General features: G+C 50.4%; 1 protein-coding gene across 2 annotated transcripts in view; it reads left to right on the top strand.

Annotated features, from left to right (window-relative positions):
* The first annotated feature begins 12,230 nt into the window (after positions 1-12,230).
* GAS7 (growth arrest specific 7) overlaps positions 12,231-16,785 on the top strand; it is a 71,907-nt gene continuing 67,352 nt past the window's right edge. For both annotated transcript variants that reach the window (XM_068209346.1, XM_068209347.1), the window contains exon 1: positions 12,231-12,508. In XM_068209346.1, the coding sequence (XP_068065447.1) occupies positions 12,326-12,508 (183 nt within the window). In that variant the 5' untranslated portion in view covers positions 12,231-12,325. The remainder of the gene's footprint in view (positions 12,509-16,785) is intronic.

Below are 16,785 nucleotides of genomic sequence, written 5' to 3' on the forward strand. Positions count from 1 at the left end.
AGATATCCATTACTTTCTTCAAGTAACCCGGCGTGCTTGTGTGTAACTGATATATTTAGCCAGCCTTAAGGTGAAGCTGTAAGAAATCTTATATATATATATATATATATATATATATACACACACTTATATATATATATATATATATATGTATGTATATAATAAACCTGGGTGATGCTTTAGTGGACTACACGGACTGTTGATTCACTATGAGATAGACAAATGTCTGTCTGTGTCTGTGTATCTGTGTGTGTGTCCGGCTGTCCCTGTGTCTGTCCATCCGTGTCTGTCTGTCCGTGTCTCAGCGTCCGTGCCCGTATCTCAGTCTGTCTGTTCTTGTCTGTCTGTCCGTGCCCATCTCACAGTCTCTGTCTCTGTCCATGTCCGTGTGTCCGTGCCGGTCTCACAGTCCGTCTGTCTGTGTCTGTCTGTCCGTGTCTGTCTGTCAGTGTCTGTCTCAGTCTCTCAGTCTGTCTGTGTGTCCCGCTGTCTGTGTGTCCGTGTGTCCACGTGTCCGTGTCTGTGTGTCCATGTCCCGCTGTCCATGTCCATGTGTCTGTGTCTGTGTGCCCCCCGACCATGTCCGTGTGTCCATGTCTCGCTGTCCGTGTGATGTGTCCGTGTGTCCCTCTGATGTGTTTCCCTCTGTCCGTGTGTCCATGTGTCCATGTGTCCGTGTGTCCGTGTGTCTGTGTGCCTGTGTATCCGTGTATCCGTCTGTCCATGTCCGTGTGTCCGTGTGTCCGTGTCTGTGTGTCCGTGTCCGTGTGTCCGTGTCCGTGTGTCCGTGTGTCCGTGTGTCCGTGTCTGTGTGTCCGTGTCCGTGTGTCCGTGTCCGTGTGTCCGTGTCCGTGTTTCCGTGTGTCCGTGTGTCCGTGTGTCCGTGTTTCCGTGTGTCCGTGTGTCCGTGTCTGTGTGTCCGTGTCCGTGTGTCCGTGTCCGTGTGTCCGTGTGTCCGTGTGTCCGTGTGTCCGTGTCTGTGTGTCCGTGTGTCCGTGTGTCCGTGTGTCCGTGTCTGTGTGTCCGTGTGTCCGTGTGTCCGTGTCCGTGTGTCCGTGTCCGTGTGTCCGTGTGTCCGTGTGTCCGTGTCCGTGTGTCCGTGTGTCCGTGTCCGTGTGTCCGTGTCTGTGTGTCCGTGTCTGTGTGTCCGTGTCCGTGTGTCCGTGTGTCCGTGTGTCCGTGTTTCCGTGTGTCCGTGTCCGTGTGTCCGTGTGTCCGTGTGTCCGTGTCCCGCCCTGCGCCCCGTGCCCGCGGGCCGGCGGGAGCGCTGCCAGGCGCAGCTGCGCCAGTGCGGCGCGAGGGGGCGCTGTGGAACCGCCGGCCCGCGGGGGGTGCGGGGGGTACAGGGGGTACAGGGGGTACGGGGTGTGCGGGGTACAGGGGATGGGGTGTGCGGGGTACAGGGGGTACGGGGTGTGCGGGGTACAGGGGATGGGGTGTGCGGGGTACAGGGGGTACAGGGGGTAAGGGGTACAGGGGGTACAGGTGGTACAGGGGATGGGGTGTGCGGGGTACAGGGGGTACAGGGGGTACGGGGTACAGGGGGTACAGGGGGTACGGGGTGTGCGGGGTACAGGGGATGGGGTGTGCGGGGTACAGGGGGTACAGGGGGTACGGGGTACAGGGGGTACAGGGGGTACGGGGTGTGCGGGGTACAGGGGGTACGGGGGTACGGGGTACAGGGGGTACAGGATGTGCGGGGTACAGGGGTACGGGGTACAGGGGTTACAGGGTGTGCGGGATACAGGGGTACAGGGTACAGGGGGTACGGGGTACAGGGGTTACAGGGTGTGCGGGATACAGGGGTACGGGGTACAGGAGGTACGGGGTACAGGGGTTACAGGGTGTGCGGGGTACAGGGGGTACGGAGTACAGGGGGTACGGGGTGCAGGGGATCGGGGTGTATAGATGGTACAGGGTCTGCGGGTGCAGGGGATCGGGGTGTGCGGGGTACAGGGGTACGGGGTACAGGGGTTACAGGGTGTGCGGGGTACAGGGGGTACAGGGGTACAGGGTGTACGGGGTGTGCGGGGTGCTGGGGATCGGGGTGTATAGACGGTACAGGGTGTGCGGGTGCAGAGGATCCGTGTGTATAGACGGTACAGGGTGTGCAGGAGTAACGGGTGTGAGGGGTTCAGGGGATGGAGGTGTGCGGGGATACAGGGTGTGCAGGGTGCGGGGTGTGGGGGATGCAAGGTGTGGGTGCCCCACATACGCCGTTGCTGAGCTGCTCCTTGTTGTCCCGGGGAGGACGCGGTGTTGGGAGCACAGTGTCAGCTCCAGGGCTCACTGTGGTGTCTCTGAAATGCTCCTGCCCCGGGACAGGGGATGCCACACGGGATCCTCCCCGCTGCTGGCAGGTGTGCCAAGGCCAAGGCACAGGCAGTGCTGGCTCCTGGCCGAGCTCATCCTGGGCTGTGCTCCGTGGCTGTGCTCAGCCGGGTGGCCCAAGTGACAGCCAGTGGCTCTGGCTGCTCTCCTCTTTCCCAGTGTTGTCTCCAGGCACCAGTGCCATCACCCCACACCTGCTGGTCACCCCAGCCAAGGCTCCTGCCTCCTCCCATGCACATCCAGCACTCTGTGTCCCTTCCTCCCATAGCACTCCTTCTCTTCTGTGTATTTATCTGCTTAAATTGCTCACATACGTTGTTTTCCATTTAGGTTTGTGTCATCTTTGTCCTGTGTTTATACCCTGTCATCACAGCTGGCTGTTACCCATGCCTCCTGACTGGCCATTCATCTTCTTGTTCACATTTGGGCTCCTTTGTGCCAGTCAAAACTCCCTGGCATGTTGTTTGCTGACGCCCCTTGGACAGTGCCCTGCCATCAAGCAATGGTCTGTCTGTCAAGCTGAAAAAATCATCTCATTGTTTCATTCCCCAGCTCCATGGCTACCTGCCATCCCTGGCTCTGGCTGGCCCGTCCTGCAGCATGGCACGCTCTGTGCTCAGGGATGGACGTGGACAGCCTGAGCACAAACACAGCAGCCCCTGACTGGAGCAGTTGCTGTCTCCACCCCCTGTGAGTTTTTGGGCCCCAAGTTGGGCTTATCCCTGGGGGCTCCCCTGGCAGGGGAGACCCTCCTGGAGCAGTTCTGTGTCAGGAAAGAGAGATGCATTGGACTTTTTTGGTCTTCAGCTTCTGTTTGTTGTTATCTTATCAAAACTTCAGCACACTGTCTGCACCAGACTCTGCGTGCAGGAAAAGCAGCACAAAAATGGCCAACGACCTCGTGTTGCAAGGCCTTTTAAGTCTAATCAAAAACTGAGCTACCCAATTAAGAGTGACACCTAAATTATTTTCCTTTCTAAGCCAATAACTGACCCCTAAAGACCTGCAATGCGGGTTTTTCTGCCCAATTCCAAGATACCACCCAAACCCAAGAAGAAAGAGGAGGAAGAAGAAAGAAGAAGGGAACTCAAGACAACACCCTATATCCTCCATCTTGAACCCATCTATAACATCCTAAAAATCCTAAACCCTAAATTTCTCACCCATGTGACATCCTACACTACTCTCTATTTCATGCTTTTGTGGTTTCTGGTTTCCCTTGAGGCTTTGGAAGTTTTCTCCATGAATGAGGGTCAAAGTCAGTGCTCCCCTGGAGGTCAGGACACCCAGAGCAGACAGAGAAATATTCCCAGTGCCCGGGTTTCCACAACCCCCGAAGTGGCAGGTCCTGCCCACGCTCTCACATGACACACACGATGCTGTTCTCTCTGCACAGCTGTGCACATCAGCACTGCCTCTGCCCCGGCCAACAAACACTGCTGTGATAAGCACGGGGCTAGCTGACAAATCAGCAGATTAGCAGGGTTTATCCTTTTGTTAAACACAAGCCCGTTTGTACATAAAGGAAGAAAAAAGTGAAAGAATGAGAAACAGCTCTTGCATGGGAGTTTAGTTCTGCAGGAGTGCTCTTGGGGCTATTTTTTGCTCTGTTATGATGATGGCTGAAAACATATTTATAAAGCTGAAAGAAAAGCCTTTGTCTGAATAATGCTTTGCATTCCCAGAATCTTCCTGATGTGCTTTGTAGTTGCCATGAGATCTACAGAGCCCTCTGAGTCCTTTGCTTGTCCCTCAAAAAGTGTGGAAAGCTGGAAGGAAGTTGAAATGGGATACTGCTTGGTTTATAAAATGAACTTTATTTATTCCTTTGAGAACAAGTAATGTACTATTTTTCATTTAGTCAAACCAGAAGTGACATGAAATATAAATATCTCCTCTACTAGGAAATAAAAAAGGGACAAAACTCTTTATTTTAGAACAGTAACAAAGTAGCTGATTAAGGGAGATGGAGCTGTGTCCTATCTCAATGTATCCGAAGAATAATTCTTGCTAGTTTGCCTATCTGCAAAGGAGGATTTTTAATCAAAAGGAGGATTAAAATGCTGATTTAAAACCACACCATGCACACACGGAGCTGATCCCCTCTAGGCATGGTGCCTGCTCCTCCTTTGAGGTCCTGGGGGAATGGATAGAAGTGGGATTCATTCCAGTGGCCTGCAAGATTCTCTTTCAAGCCTGTAGGAAAAGGGTAATTTGTGCTGAGAGTTAACAGCCCCTTTGCTTAAGTCTGTGACTGACATCAGAACGTTCTGCAGAAAACCCCGACTTCTCAGGCTGAAATGCTGCTCCCATGTGCCACTGTCGATCTGTACTTGTGTTAGCATCGCACTCAGCACAAGAGGACTCAGGGTTTGACCCTTTTCAATCACATGATAAATTTGGCCTAATCCACCTCATATATTTGTTCTGTGAAAAATACAACCTCTTTTATTTTTTTTAACCTGGGACAAAACAATTCCACATATTAGGGCAGAGTGGGGATTGACAGTGGAGTGCAGCCCTGCAGTAAAGGCCTTGGGATTCTCGTGGAAAACAAGCTGGACCAGTGTCAGCAGTGCTCCCCTGCAGCAGCAACACCCACCAGTCATGGGACTGCAAGTGCAGGGATGTGGTCACCCCCTTCTGCCTGGCTCTGGCGAGGCTGCATCTGCCACACCCTGTGCAGCTCTCAAACACACGCAGCCCATTGTAAGGGAGATGCTGACACGCTGGAGAGGCCCCAGCACAGCCCCAGCATCAGCAGGAGCGTGTGCTGGGTGAGAGGAGGTGGGGATTTGGTTGGTTTGGCCTGCAGAAGGGAAGGCTGGGGGATCTCATGGCAGAGATGCTGCTGCAAGGAGGGGGATAAGAATTCCAACTCATCCAAGCTTTTCCTGCAAGTGCACAGTGAAAGGACAAGAGGCAATGGTCTCATGTTGCCAGCCATCAAAATCCTTTCTCAACAAAGGGAGCACCCCATTTACCAGGAGAGTGCTACAGCCTTGGGACAGGCTGCCCAAGGAGATTGTTGTAACTCCATCCTTGGGATTTCCAGGATACATATGGACAAGACCCTGGAGTGACTTTAGCCAGCTTTGAAGTTAGCCCTGCTTGGGAGTAGGAGATGGGATTTCAATGCATGTTTTTCACTGACTCAGCTGAACTCACTAATCTAGCAGGAAGGATGTTGCATTCTGCAGCTTGAGGACTGATAATTCACTGGAAAGGTCAAGAAGCACAGACCTGGTGCCTAGAGAAATTTCAAAATCTGAGAATAAAATTCCTAATTAAACTCTAGTCCAATTGAAAACTTGTGTTTATTGTGTGCATTTTTTTGTATGTATGGTTTACATACCTGGAATTTTCTTATGATTACATTATGAGGATATGTCACCATTTGTTTTAAACTTTCTTGATCATCTTAATCTTTGTTCCTCAGACAGTTTCCTTTCTGGGTCACCGGAATATAAGAACCCTGCAATCTTTTCTTTCTATAGTTGTGCCACAAACTAAACCTTCCCCACTAGTCAGAGAAGCTCAGTTGATCTTCAGAAACTCTTCCTTCTGCATTCATTCTGCCTACAGGAGACTGTCTGATAAAATCCTCTGGATATTTCCTTCCTTTCAGCTCTTTCCGGAGTACCCAAACCTGGCTAGATATTTGAAGTAGAGATTGTTGTGATTTTTTGATACCAATGTAGATCCCTGCCCCAGATAGTCCCTAGAGCCTTCACAGAGTTTTTGGGCAGCTCCAGGTCCAGGTGAAGCTTGCAGGGGGTCAGGAATAGTGACCCTACTTTCTCCCACTCACCCACTGCTGTTGGCAGAGGAGTAGAGTAGCCTGGAAATATAAGAAAAAGGACTGGAGAGAATAATCTGTGGGGGCTCAGAAGAATATAGGAGATGGAAGAGTCACTAGTAAAATCCTTGAAAATTGAGTGAGGAGAAGTTGGTCACAGTGAGCAGGGCTCAGAGGCAAGCAGTGGATGTGTGATGCCCACTGACAGACAGTTTGCTGCCAACCTGCTGTTTGTAAACGTGTATCAGCAAGAGCAGATTTTAACAATTAAAGCTGTCAAGGGAAAACTAAGGCTGAGTTTTTCCAAGAATTTATGGGATTGGATCCTTATCTTCAATAGTCCTCAGGATGAACATAGCTCTTGCCTAATTCTTCGAGACTTTCCTGTATGAGTCATTGTTCATGGCAGAATAGCAGCTTTATACACAGATGGTTGTAGAACAGAGGCACCATTGAGAGGCAAACACTGAGACATCTATGTCCTGCAGATACAGGCACACACACAGATCAACAGCTTCATCACAGAAAGCAGTCAGTCCTGCTCAGTCTGCTCAGGCAGAACCTCCACTCCTTCATGACACAAGAAATCCCTGATGGAATTCAAGTAATGAGCAATTCATGTTGAAGAGGAAAGCTTAGTGTCAGGGAAATATCAATGTCCAAGCTAGCACACTCAGAGGGAGTTTGGCCAGAGGGCTGCCTGGCTGGATTGTTCTCCTTAGCTGGCCAGAAGCCTAGTTCTCCATGGGCTCAAAGAGAAGATCAGACGCTCTGGGATCCAGCAAGCTGTTGTAGATTGTCTGGCAAGCCCAAATCATACCGCTAAGATTGGAAGGATATTTGAAGGAAAGTTTGGGTGCTTTCATCAGAGTCCTCTTGAGATGTTTTCCTGTTTTTCCAGTGCCTCTCCATGTAATCTTGGACAAGTCCCTTAGAACCATTAAAGTAGGTTCATGCCCACGTCTCCATGTGCAGGTAAATTTCAGAGTAATGGTTCAGGTTGGACTCCAGTGCAGCTCTCAGGGGATAAAGGTCACTGCGAGTGGGTTGAGCCAATGACTGTGGGCCAGCACAATTCTCAGATCTAACAGGCAAGGGACAGGTTCCAAAATACCATGCCTGCACTGGAAACCCTTTGCTACGGAATGTTATGCATGCCAAGAGTTTGCATGGGCTCCATGGGCTCAAAAAAAACCAAAACAAAACAAAACAAAAACAAAACTAGCCTCAATTATGGAAATGAATGTGGAATGATGTGATACCACCTCTAACTGGGGAAGACAAGAGCTATCATTTGCGGGAAATGAAGAAGGTATTTTCAGAAATGTCTCTCTCTACCTGTCCTTTTCCCTAGACTTCTGCTGTAAGATATTGCTGGAGAAATGATAATAAGCCAGACAGTCAGATCCAGAGCTATTTGTCTTATGCTGTTGTCTAGCACTTAGAAACTGAGATCCATGTAGTCACAGCTTATTGTTATTAATACTGTAATTATATAATTTATAGACAATGCCTTTCTTCCTTTCAATGAATTTTCCATTGAGAATGAAATAGTTAAACATTCAATAAACCCAAACCCATTAAACATTTAATGACCTAGTGTTTATAGAGCTGGAAGAAGAGAGGATAAGGCTGCAACAGTGTCTGCTTCAACAAATACAAATGCTTAAAAATCATTGAGGTGGTCTAAAATGAGGCCTGTCCTCTCTTTGTGGGCACACTGACCATCATAAACTGCCCTGGATGCCCTGAATGTGTAGTTTGCAGCAAGAGAAACAGCAGCAAGACAGAGGGAAACTCTGATTTGAAATTCTGCAGCCATCTAACAGGAGCACATGGCTGAGACTGAGGCTTTTCAGAGACCCGAGGAGTGAGAGGTGAACACTGGACTCCTGGGGAGAAGGCTTGGCATCACTCTTTCAAACAGGGGTTTGTGACAACTGGCTGCTGCTGCTGCCACCTAACTCTGAGGCCAAGTGTCGGAGTTATGAGTCACATTTCTAGGACCAATTACTGCCTGTCATGCAGCAGGGTGGGGCCTGCCCTGCCTCTCAGTAGGAAATATGTTGACTGGAATTAGGCTGATGTTATCGGAACAGTTTGTTATTCTCATCCTGCTTCCAAGAAAGGAAGTGAATGGAAGCAGCCATCTCTCCAGGTGAATTATCCTGGCAGAAAAATCCAGTTTATTCTCATGTGAATCACCACAAGCTGTTGTTCATGCAATACCACTGTCCATTTATAGACAGAGAATACACTTGTTTATGTCTGACTCTAAAATAGCAGATACAGCTCTGGGCACTGCTAAGACAAAGATGACTAGACCTGCCCTGGAACATCACAAAGTTTTACTACAACCACAGCCAGGCAGGGCACTGCACATCTGACTTCATTTTCAGGGTTGAACTTGTACCAAGGGAGTTCCAAAGTCAGCAGAGCCATGTGAAAAACTTCTAAAAGGAGAAGTCAAAGGTAAAGCCAAGCTGTATCCTTTGGTGCTTTTTTTTTAAATTCTTGTTTGAATCACACACTTGATCAGATGAACATGACTCATAAATCTGAGTCCTCTTCTTAGAATGTCTGAAGTCCTGGATGTCTAAATTTCCAAGTGTGATTCTCATGAGTATCTGGTCTAGGACATTCATTCTCTGTGAGTCGCTGACCAAAACGAGACTGTAGACCAGATGAAGTTTTGTTCTGAGCCCCTGGATCTGTTCTGGTATTGTGGCTGTTTAAAGCACTGAGAATGGCCCCTTCCACCAAAATCTTTTAAGCATTTTAACAACTGAAAGTATCTTCTTTGTGCACGCTCAGAACATTTACTCTCCAAAACCAGAATTAATTTCTGCTAGTGTCTTAGATATCAAAGGTCATTTAAAGATCCAGGGCTACATGTGGTTTCTTTCTAGTCTCTTTCTTTCCTGGTTCCTGGCCTCAGGAGACATGGTGGTGGTGCTGTCTTTTGAAAACAGGTATGGCCAATTCATGTGAACCTTCAATCCATCATGGTTATAAAGCTCTCCCACACACCTGTGCTAACCCATTCTCACTGGGAACTCTGCAGGACCTGTTCTGAGAAGACAGCTGGAGTCATTTAGAACTTTTTCACAGGCTAGGCATTGTCAGTTACTGCTTTGAACCAAAAAAATATTGACCATGCTGCTCCTACAGCTGTCAGGTGTGAACCTTCTTCTGGTACTCCCAGGATGTTCTTAGGTCCCTTCTCAGGAAATCTGCCCACTTGTACAGGACTTGTTGTAGTGGTGTCATTTTAAGGCCCAAGAACAAGCTGTGAAATCAGGGAATGAGCTCTCTCTCTGACTGGATGACCACAGTGGAGGGTCTCTGCAGCGTTATATTAAGTTGGCTCTTTCTCATTCCCAGACAACATTTCTTGAAACTAAGATTTCTTCTGGGATGGTTTCTGTACCTCATCATAACTCTGGCTCTGATGTGCTGGATAAGACAGATGCCTATGCTCAGAAATAATTCTCCTCACACACCAAGCTTTAACAGCCTTCACAATACAGACATGACATGATGCAGAAGCAAGCACAGGTCCAACCAAGCCTTTGGCAAGACCTGCTCTCTGTTCAGGAAGCAAAGCCATCCTGCAAGCTGAGGAGAAGGACTAGACATAGCTCAAGAGGACCCAACCTGGTCATTATCTGCAACATAAAATGAGGATTATTTATGGAACTGTTCAACAGAAATTGACCTCCAGTGACTAAAAGGTCTTCTGCTTACAGACTGGACATTTGTACACAAGCCGAAGGCAAGCCATAGTAACAGGCTTAGAAAGAAAATTTAGAATAAAAATAAGGCAAGTGTTTACATTTGGGCTTGCCTGCTATAAAGCTGAAGTTTGTAATTGCTTCAGAGAGGAGACAGCCCTAGGACTGCTAGAGGCCTTCCCATCAAGAGAGTTCATGCAAAGAAGAACAGGAGCCTGCAAAAATATTAGAAAGGGAGATAGTGAGAAAAAACAAATTGGAAGTAAAGAAAAAAAAATCAGAGAATGAACTAAAGAAAATATTGAAGCATTCTGACAATATCAAGCATAAGAAATGCAATATTTAAACCAAAATTAATTATTTTACATGAACTCTCTATGTGGATCTGAGTTGCAACATAGCAACGCTGGGTTTGTATGTACTGAAGAAAAAGACAGGATTTTGTTTTGATTTCAGTTATTGCCATCTATAAATGGCATTGTTAGAGAATACTGCTGATAGATGTACCTGGATGCGTGCCATGCTATCAGGTCTGTGCAGTTTTGCCAAGCAAGGCACAGCTGGTGTGATAATACCACATAATGGATCATAGATCAGTAGTTATCATCTTAAATACATATGAAAAGGGGGTGATTTTAAGCAATTCATCACAATCCAGAGACTCAAAAACAGAACTGTGAAAAAAGGCTGAAAATTGCTGAAAGAATCCTAATAAAAAACCCTGTAGAGCTCAGCTCTGATCTGTGCTAAATGAAGGACAGCTACATTGAAAGCCACCTTCTGAAAGGTCTAGGAGAAAGGCCACAAATCAGAGTGCCACACAGAGGTGCCTCACACACGGGAAATTCTCACACGAGCCACAGTCAGACACACACCAAGCAAGGTGTGCACTCAGACAAGTGCTGCAGGGACACATGCACTTGAGCATGTGTCACACATGCACTTCACACGTGCTCAAGGGTGTCACATCATGTCTTTCTCTCACATCCTTGATTGTGTGTGACAAATGCACTCACACTGTGAGTGTCCCAGACATCAGAGATGTCTCACACTCTCACGGACATGATTCTCTCCAAACACACAGAGTGTCTGACACTGAGGGCCGTACGTGTAGGTGTTGGGCATGCACGGTGCTTCACCCACCATCTCACAGGCACACAGGCGTTGCACACACACACACACACAGGTGACAAACACACAGCTTCAGGCACACTCTGTGTCTGAGCGAGACTGGTGCCTTTCACCGACACACACGGGCGTCCCGTTGTCACAAACACGGTGACTCTCGTACACACGGCTGCCTCTCACAGACCTACAGGTGGGCATCACTAACGCACCCACAGGGTGACAGAGCATCTGTCCCCCCCACAGACACACAGATACACACACACACAGCGGGGTGTGGAGCACACAGGCGTCCCTCTGAACAGTGTCTGTCCCACACAGCCATACAGAAGGGGTGTGGAGCACACGGAGCATCCCGCGGAACAGTGTCACGGATACAGAGGGGTGTGGAGCACACGTAGCATCCCGCGGAACAGTGTCACGGATACAGAGGGGTGTGGAGCACACGGAGCATCCCTCGGAACAGTGTCACGGATACAGAGGGGTGTGGAGCACACGGAGCATCCCTCGGAACAGTGTCACGGATACAGAGGGGTGTGGAGCACACGGAGCATCCCTCGGAACAGTGTCACGGATACAGAGGGGTGTGGAGCACACGGAGCATCCCTCGGAACAGTGTCACGGATACAGAGGGGTGTGGAGCACACGGAGCATCCCTCGGAACAGTGTCACGGATACAGAGGGGTGTGGAGCACACGGAGCATCCCTCGGAACAGTGTCTGTCGCACACAGAGGGGTGTGGAGCACACAGAGTCCCTCGGAACAGTGTCTGTCACACACAGAGGGGTGTGGAGCACACAGAGTCTCTCGGAACAGTGTCTGTCGCACACTGCCGTACAGAAGGGGTGTGGAGCTCAGAGAGAATCCCTGGGAGCAGTGTCCGTCACACACAGAGTGATGTGGAGCACACAGCGTCCCTCGGAGCAGCGCCTGTCGCACTCAGCGGTGTTCCCCGTGCTCTCGCCCACACGCGGTCCCCCCGCCCTGCCCCTGGGGTCACTCACACACGGTCCCTCTCGCTGTCCCGCCGGCACCAGCGCCACACGCACCGCCCGCCCCGCGCACCGCACGGCCGCTCCTCCCGCCGCTTCCTCCCCTCTCCCGCTCTCGCCCTCCTCCCACCACTCCTCCTCCCTCTCTCGCCCTCCTCCCCTCGCCCTGCCCGTCCCGCCTCTCCCGCCCCACCCCGAGCCGGCGGTGCCCGTGGGCGCCCGGCGCCGGGGCTGCTCGGCTGCCGCTGCCCGCGCCTGGCGCCCGCCGGGCCGGAGCGGGGCCCGCTGGGCCGAGCGGGGCGGGCGCGGAGCGGCGGCGGCGGCGGCGGGCGCGTCCGGGAGGGATGTCGGGGACCCGCTGCCAGGCGCTGTACCCCTTCTCCGGGGAGCGGCACCGGCAGGGGCTGCGCTTCGCGGCGGGTGAGCTGATCACGGTGCTGCAGGTGCCAGACGGCGGCTGGTGGGAAGGGCAGAAGGAGGACGGGCTGCGCGGCTGGTTCCCGGCCAGCTACGTCCAGCTGCTGGAGGTAGGACCGGGGCCGGGGCCGGGGCCGCGCCGGGCGCGGGGCGGGGCGGGAGGGGCCGGCGCGGGGATGTCCCGCGGGGGAACCGGCGGTCCCGGGGGACGCGGCGCCGTCGCGGTCCCGCTGTTGGACACCCCTCGTTGTCGCTGTACCCTGCCCCGGGCAGGTGTCCCGGCACCCCGGGCTGAGGCTGCCGGGTGCTGTAAGAATCCGCTTGCCCGGCCTCGCCCCGGCAGCCAGAGCGTTTGGTGCTTGTAGCTGTAGCCATGGAGAGGCAGAGCTCAGGTGCGTGACGAGCTGCGGGCGTCTCCGGACGCTTGGGCTTTCACAGTCGCTGAACAGCAGCAGAAGTCAGTGGCTGCGGTGATGCAGCCCCTGTCAGTCGCTTACGAGGGTCGGATGCTGGGCTAGTTCCGCTCCTTCTCATTCCCTTTCACTGAACATGTCGTGGCTTTATGTTGTGGAAGAGGGAATTCAGGTATAGAATGGTGGAATCGCAGAATGGGTTGGGTTGGAAGGGACCTTAAAGATCATCCCATTACACCCCTCTCACACGAGCAGAAACACCTTTCACTAGACCGGGTTGCTCCAAGTCCTGTCCATCCTGGCCTTGGACACTTCCAGGAGAAGCCACAGGTTTTCTGGGAATCACCACCCTCGCAAAGCAGAATTTCTTCCTAATGTCTATTATAAATCTGCCCTTCTTCAGCTTGAAGCCATTCCCCCTTCACTCCATGCCCCTCTCCAGTGTCCTTCCCCAGTACCTGTAGGTAGTGCAAGATTCTCTAAGTTCTCCCTGGAGCCATCTCTTCTCTCCCTCTGTGGCAGCAGTTCCCCAGCCAGCTGCAGATACCTCGCTGCCATACCTGTGGCACCTCGCTCCCAGCCCCTGCATGGCTCAGGGAGTCCCAGCAGGGTTAAGGCAGGTTGTGCAGACCCATGGAATTTCTGTCAGGATACTGAAAAGTTCTGTCGACTTCAGTCATTTTCAGGGCCCTGACAGCTGGGATGACAGTTGGATTCCCACCTCGGGACTGCTTGTGCCTGAATGTGTTTATGGCTTTCAGTCCATGCAAACAAGACACCATATGAGGGTAAAAAATATGTCCATGAAGAATGCCTTCACAGCCTCTGCATGTGAATTCTGAAACATCTCATGCACTAAAGCAAGAACTGCCATGACCCCATCAGTCCGCTCCTCGCTGGCCATGCCCTGTTGTCATTTGGAACTTACACCGCGGCTGGGGGCATGGCAGTGGTGTCCAGGAGCATCTCCCTGCGGTGACTGGGTTGAAGCCATTTCTCAGGTCAGCCTCTGTTTGTCCTCCCCTTCCAAGGGGAATCAGCCAGCCCGCTTTGCTTATATGCAAGGCAGGCAGTGCCCATCCCCAGTTTTCCATGCACACCTCCCAGGGAATCCAGAGAAGCAGGAAGCAGAGTCCAGAGCAAAACCTGCTCACCAGCTGCCGGTAGAGCTTTTCTGTGAGGAAAAGATTATGTGCAAAAGGGCACTTTGCCCACAAATCTGGTACTGCCTTTTCATTTCTCTTGTCCAAATAATTTAAAAATCTGTGATGTTTCCATTGATTTCCTGTTTCTTATTATCTTTCCTGGAAAGACAGGAAAGTAGAAGGAAGAATTGCCCATGCAGTGCTACAAGAGTGAGGCCTTGGACTTTCCCATGCAACTGACGCACTTGGGATTTCTTTTGTTAGTTTCAGAATCTAAGAGTCCTATAGTTTGTCAGTTTTGCCACCTACAAGATCATTTATTGAGATACGTGAATGTTTGTGGTTTCGCAAATTGCTAAATGTTTACACATCTAGAAATTTGGGAGTTGTTTGAGGAAAAATGTATCATGAGATGTGAAACATTCTGCTCAGCAGAGGCAGTGGGGAATTGCTTCAAAATACCATAACTTTCCTGTCAGCTCCTTCTCAGAAACTCTTGTTTCCCTGCTTAAGTTTGAGCAAGTTTCACCATGCTCAGATCAGTGCCCACAGCCCCACAAATGTGCCTTTCTGACCCTTGGCTCGTGTGTACCACTGATAGCTTTGATGGAGACCACTTGTCTACAGAGCCTGGCCCCCTTTCTCTTGGGCAAGAAAAAAGAAAGAAGGCAAGAAAAATTACAAGGGCTGAGTACGTTCACTCTGGCATGTTTTCCTTTTCACCAGAGATGGCACCTAATAAGGACTATGAGCTAGAGTTAAAAAATACATCAAATGAGAGCTAATTAGCCAAATCCATGAGATCACAGGTACTTGGCACACATCAGAGTAGATGTGTGAGAAGGAAGCTCTGTGTCTCATGGCTCTGTTCAGGTAGCCTTTCCCTTCTCTATAGGTGGCTCATCCCTTGTGTGCAGCTTGCTCAGGGACCTGATCAATCTGAAAGACGCCACAACAGGAATGCTCTCCTTCTCTGTTCTCGGATCCGAGTCTCTGCCCAGCCACATTGAGATGGGAGCTGATGTCAGGGAGGTGGTCACAGTGCGTGTCCAGATGGGGCCATGGACATCAGTCTCCTTTCTGTACCAGCCAGCCCTTCTATGGTTTTTGGTGGCCCTTGCCCTGCAGCTCTCAGTAAGGTTCAGTGCTCTTGTCCTCAGCTGAACTTGACCACACATTGTTGTTCAAAGAGGAAGATGTTATTCTCTCCCTCTGTCCTGCCCTCATTTCCTTGTGCCCAGTTTACCCCAGCAACCACTTGTGCTCTCTCTGGAGCCTGAAGGAGAGCCGGCTGCATTTTTGCCACAACAGAGACTGAACATGCCTCGTGGCATTGCCTGCCTCCACAGCACACACCTTTTCTTCTCTCAGCAAGGCCCATCAATGGCTGGGAGCTTTCTTCTGAAGCCTTTGTGACTTGAAGCCTGCACTGTGTTTAGACAGGAAGGCTGGGTTTTCTGATTTGTAGAGCTTCACACTTACCAATCCAGGGATCTCATCTGATAGCACTGGTTCAAAGTGCTGAGGTTTGGTCCTGAGCTGAAAGAGGGAAGTGAGAAAGGTGTGAAGAACACCAGAGAGGGGAAATTGTCTTTTCAATTCATTCATCACAGAGATCAAGGAAAGGACCTTGGGGCAAGAGAGACATAGAGAGGTAAAGAGATAAAGACATTTGGCATCCTTCTGTTTCCTGCTCCTGTGGCTGCTGCAAGCTCACAGTGGAGGGTTAGAGGAAAACAGTGATGGCTGGAGATTCCTGTTCAAGGCAGTGATGGAAGCAGTGAGAACTGGAGGAGCTCATGGTAGGGACAAGCCAGAAATGGCATGTCTCTGTGAGCTCTGGAGAGGATACCACTGTCAGAGAGCAAAAGTGATAGCATAAACCAAAAAATTATCAAAAGCAGAGAGCAAAGGGAGGAAGGGAGGGTATCGGCTTCGTGGTGGGGCTCCAGATGGATTCCCTGAGGCTGGGCTGGTTGGGAGCAGTTGAGGAGGCTGCTGTGGTTTTAATCACAGAATCACTAGGTTGGAAAGGACCTCTGGAGATCAGGCTGGTTTGGCTTGCCTGGCTGTGTCTGTTAGGTTTTCAGTGTGTGCAGGGGTGGACACCACAACTCTTCTGGACAATGTATTCCAGTGTTTAACTACCTCACAGTTTTTTCTTGTGTCCTTTAAAGGAATTTGTGTCCTTTTAAAGGGATTTTCTGTGTTTTAATCTGTGCCCCTTGCAGCTCATCCTTTCCCTGGGTATCACTGAGAACAGTCTATATAATTTTTTTACTATCCCACCCATAGATTTTTATTCACATAGATAACACCCCTCTCAAGCCTTCTTGTCTTGATGCTAAATAGTCCCAGTTCTTTCAGCCTTTCTTTGTATGACAGATGCTCCAGACTCTTAATCATCCTCATGGCCCATTGCTGGACTCTCTCCAGTGTGTCCTTGTCTTCCTTATGTTGGAAAACCAAGCACAGTTTCTTACACTGCTGTAGATAGTAGGTGAATGGATAAATGTTCCTAAGCAGTATTTCCTGAGCGTGAGAATGCATGGACACTTTGGTTTTGCTTTTGCTGAGCTTGCTCTATGAACAAGCAGCGCCCTTCTGCAAGCTGGAGGGCTCGGGGAAGGAAGGTGTTGATCCATAGCCTATTGAGTAGATACCATCAGCTTCAACCCTCACCTCTCTTTTGGTGATTAATAGCTGTGGCAGCTGCGAGACCTGAAAATCAGGGATTTTCTGACCCTTTCCTCCCTCCTGTGTGCTTTATATTTTTGCCTGACCTTTTGACCATGGAGCAGAGCCCACAGGGCCCCTTGGTACCAGACT

The sequence above is a fragment of the Anomalospiza imberbis genome, chromosome 19 (genome assembly GCF_031753505.1).
Source record: "Anomalospiza imberbis isolate Cuckoo-Finch-1a 21T00152 chromosome 19, ASM3175350v1, whole genome shotgun sequence".
NCBI lineage: Eukaryota > Metazoa > Chordata > Aves > Passeriformes > Viduidae > Anomalospiza > Anomalospiza imberbis.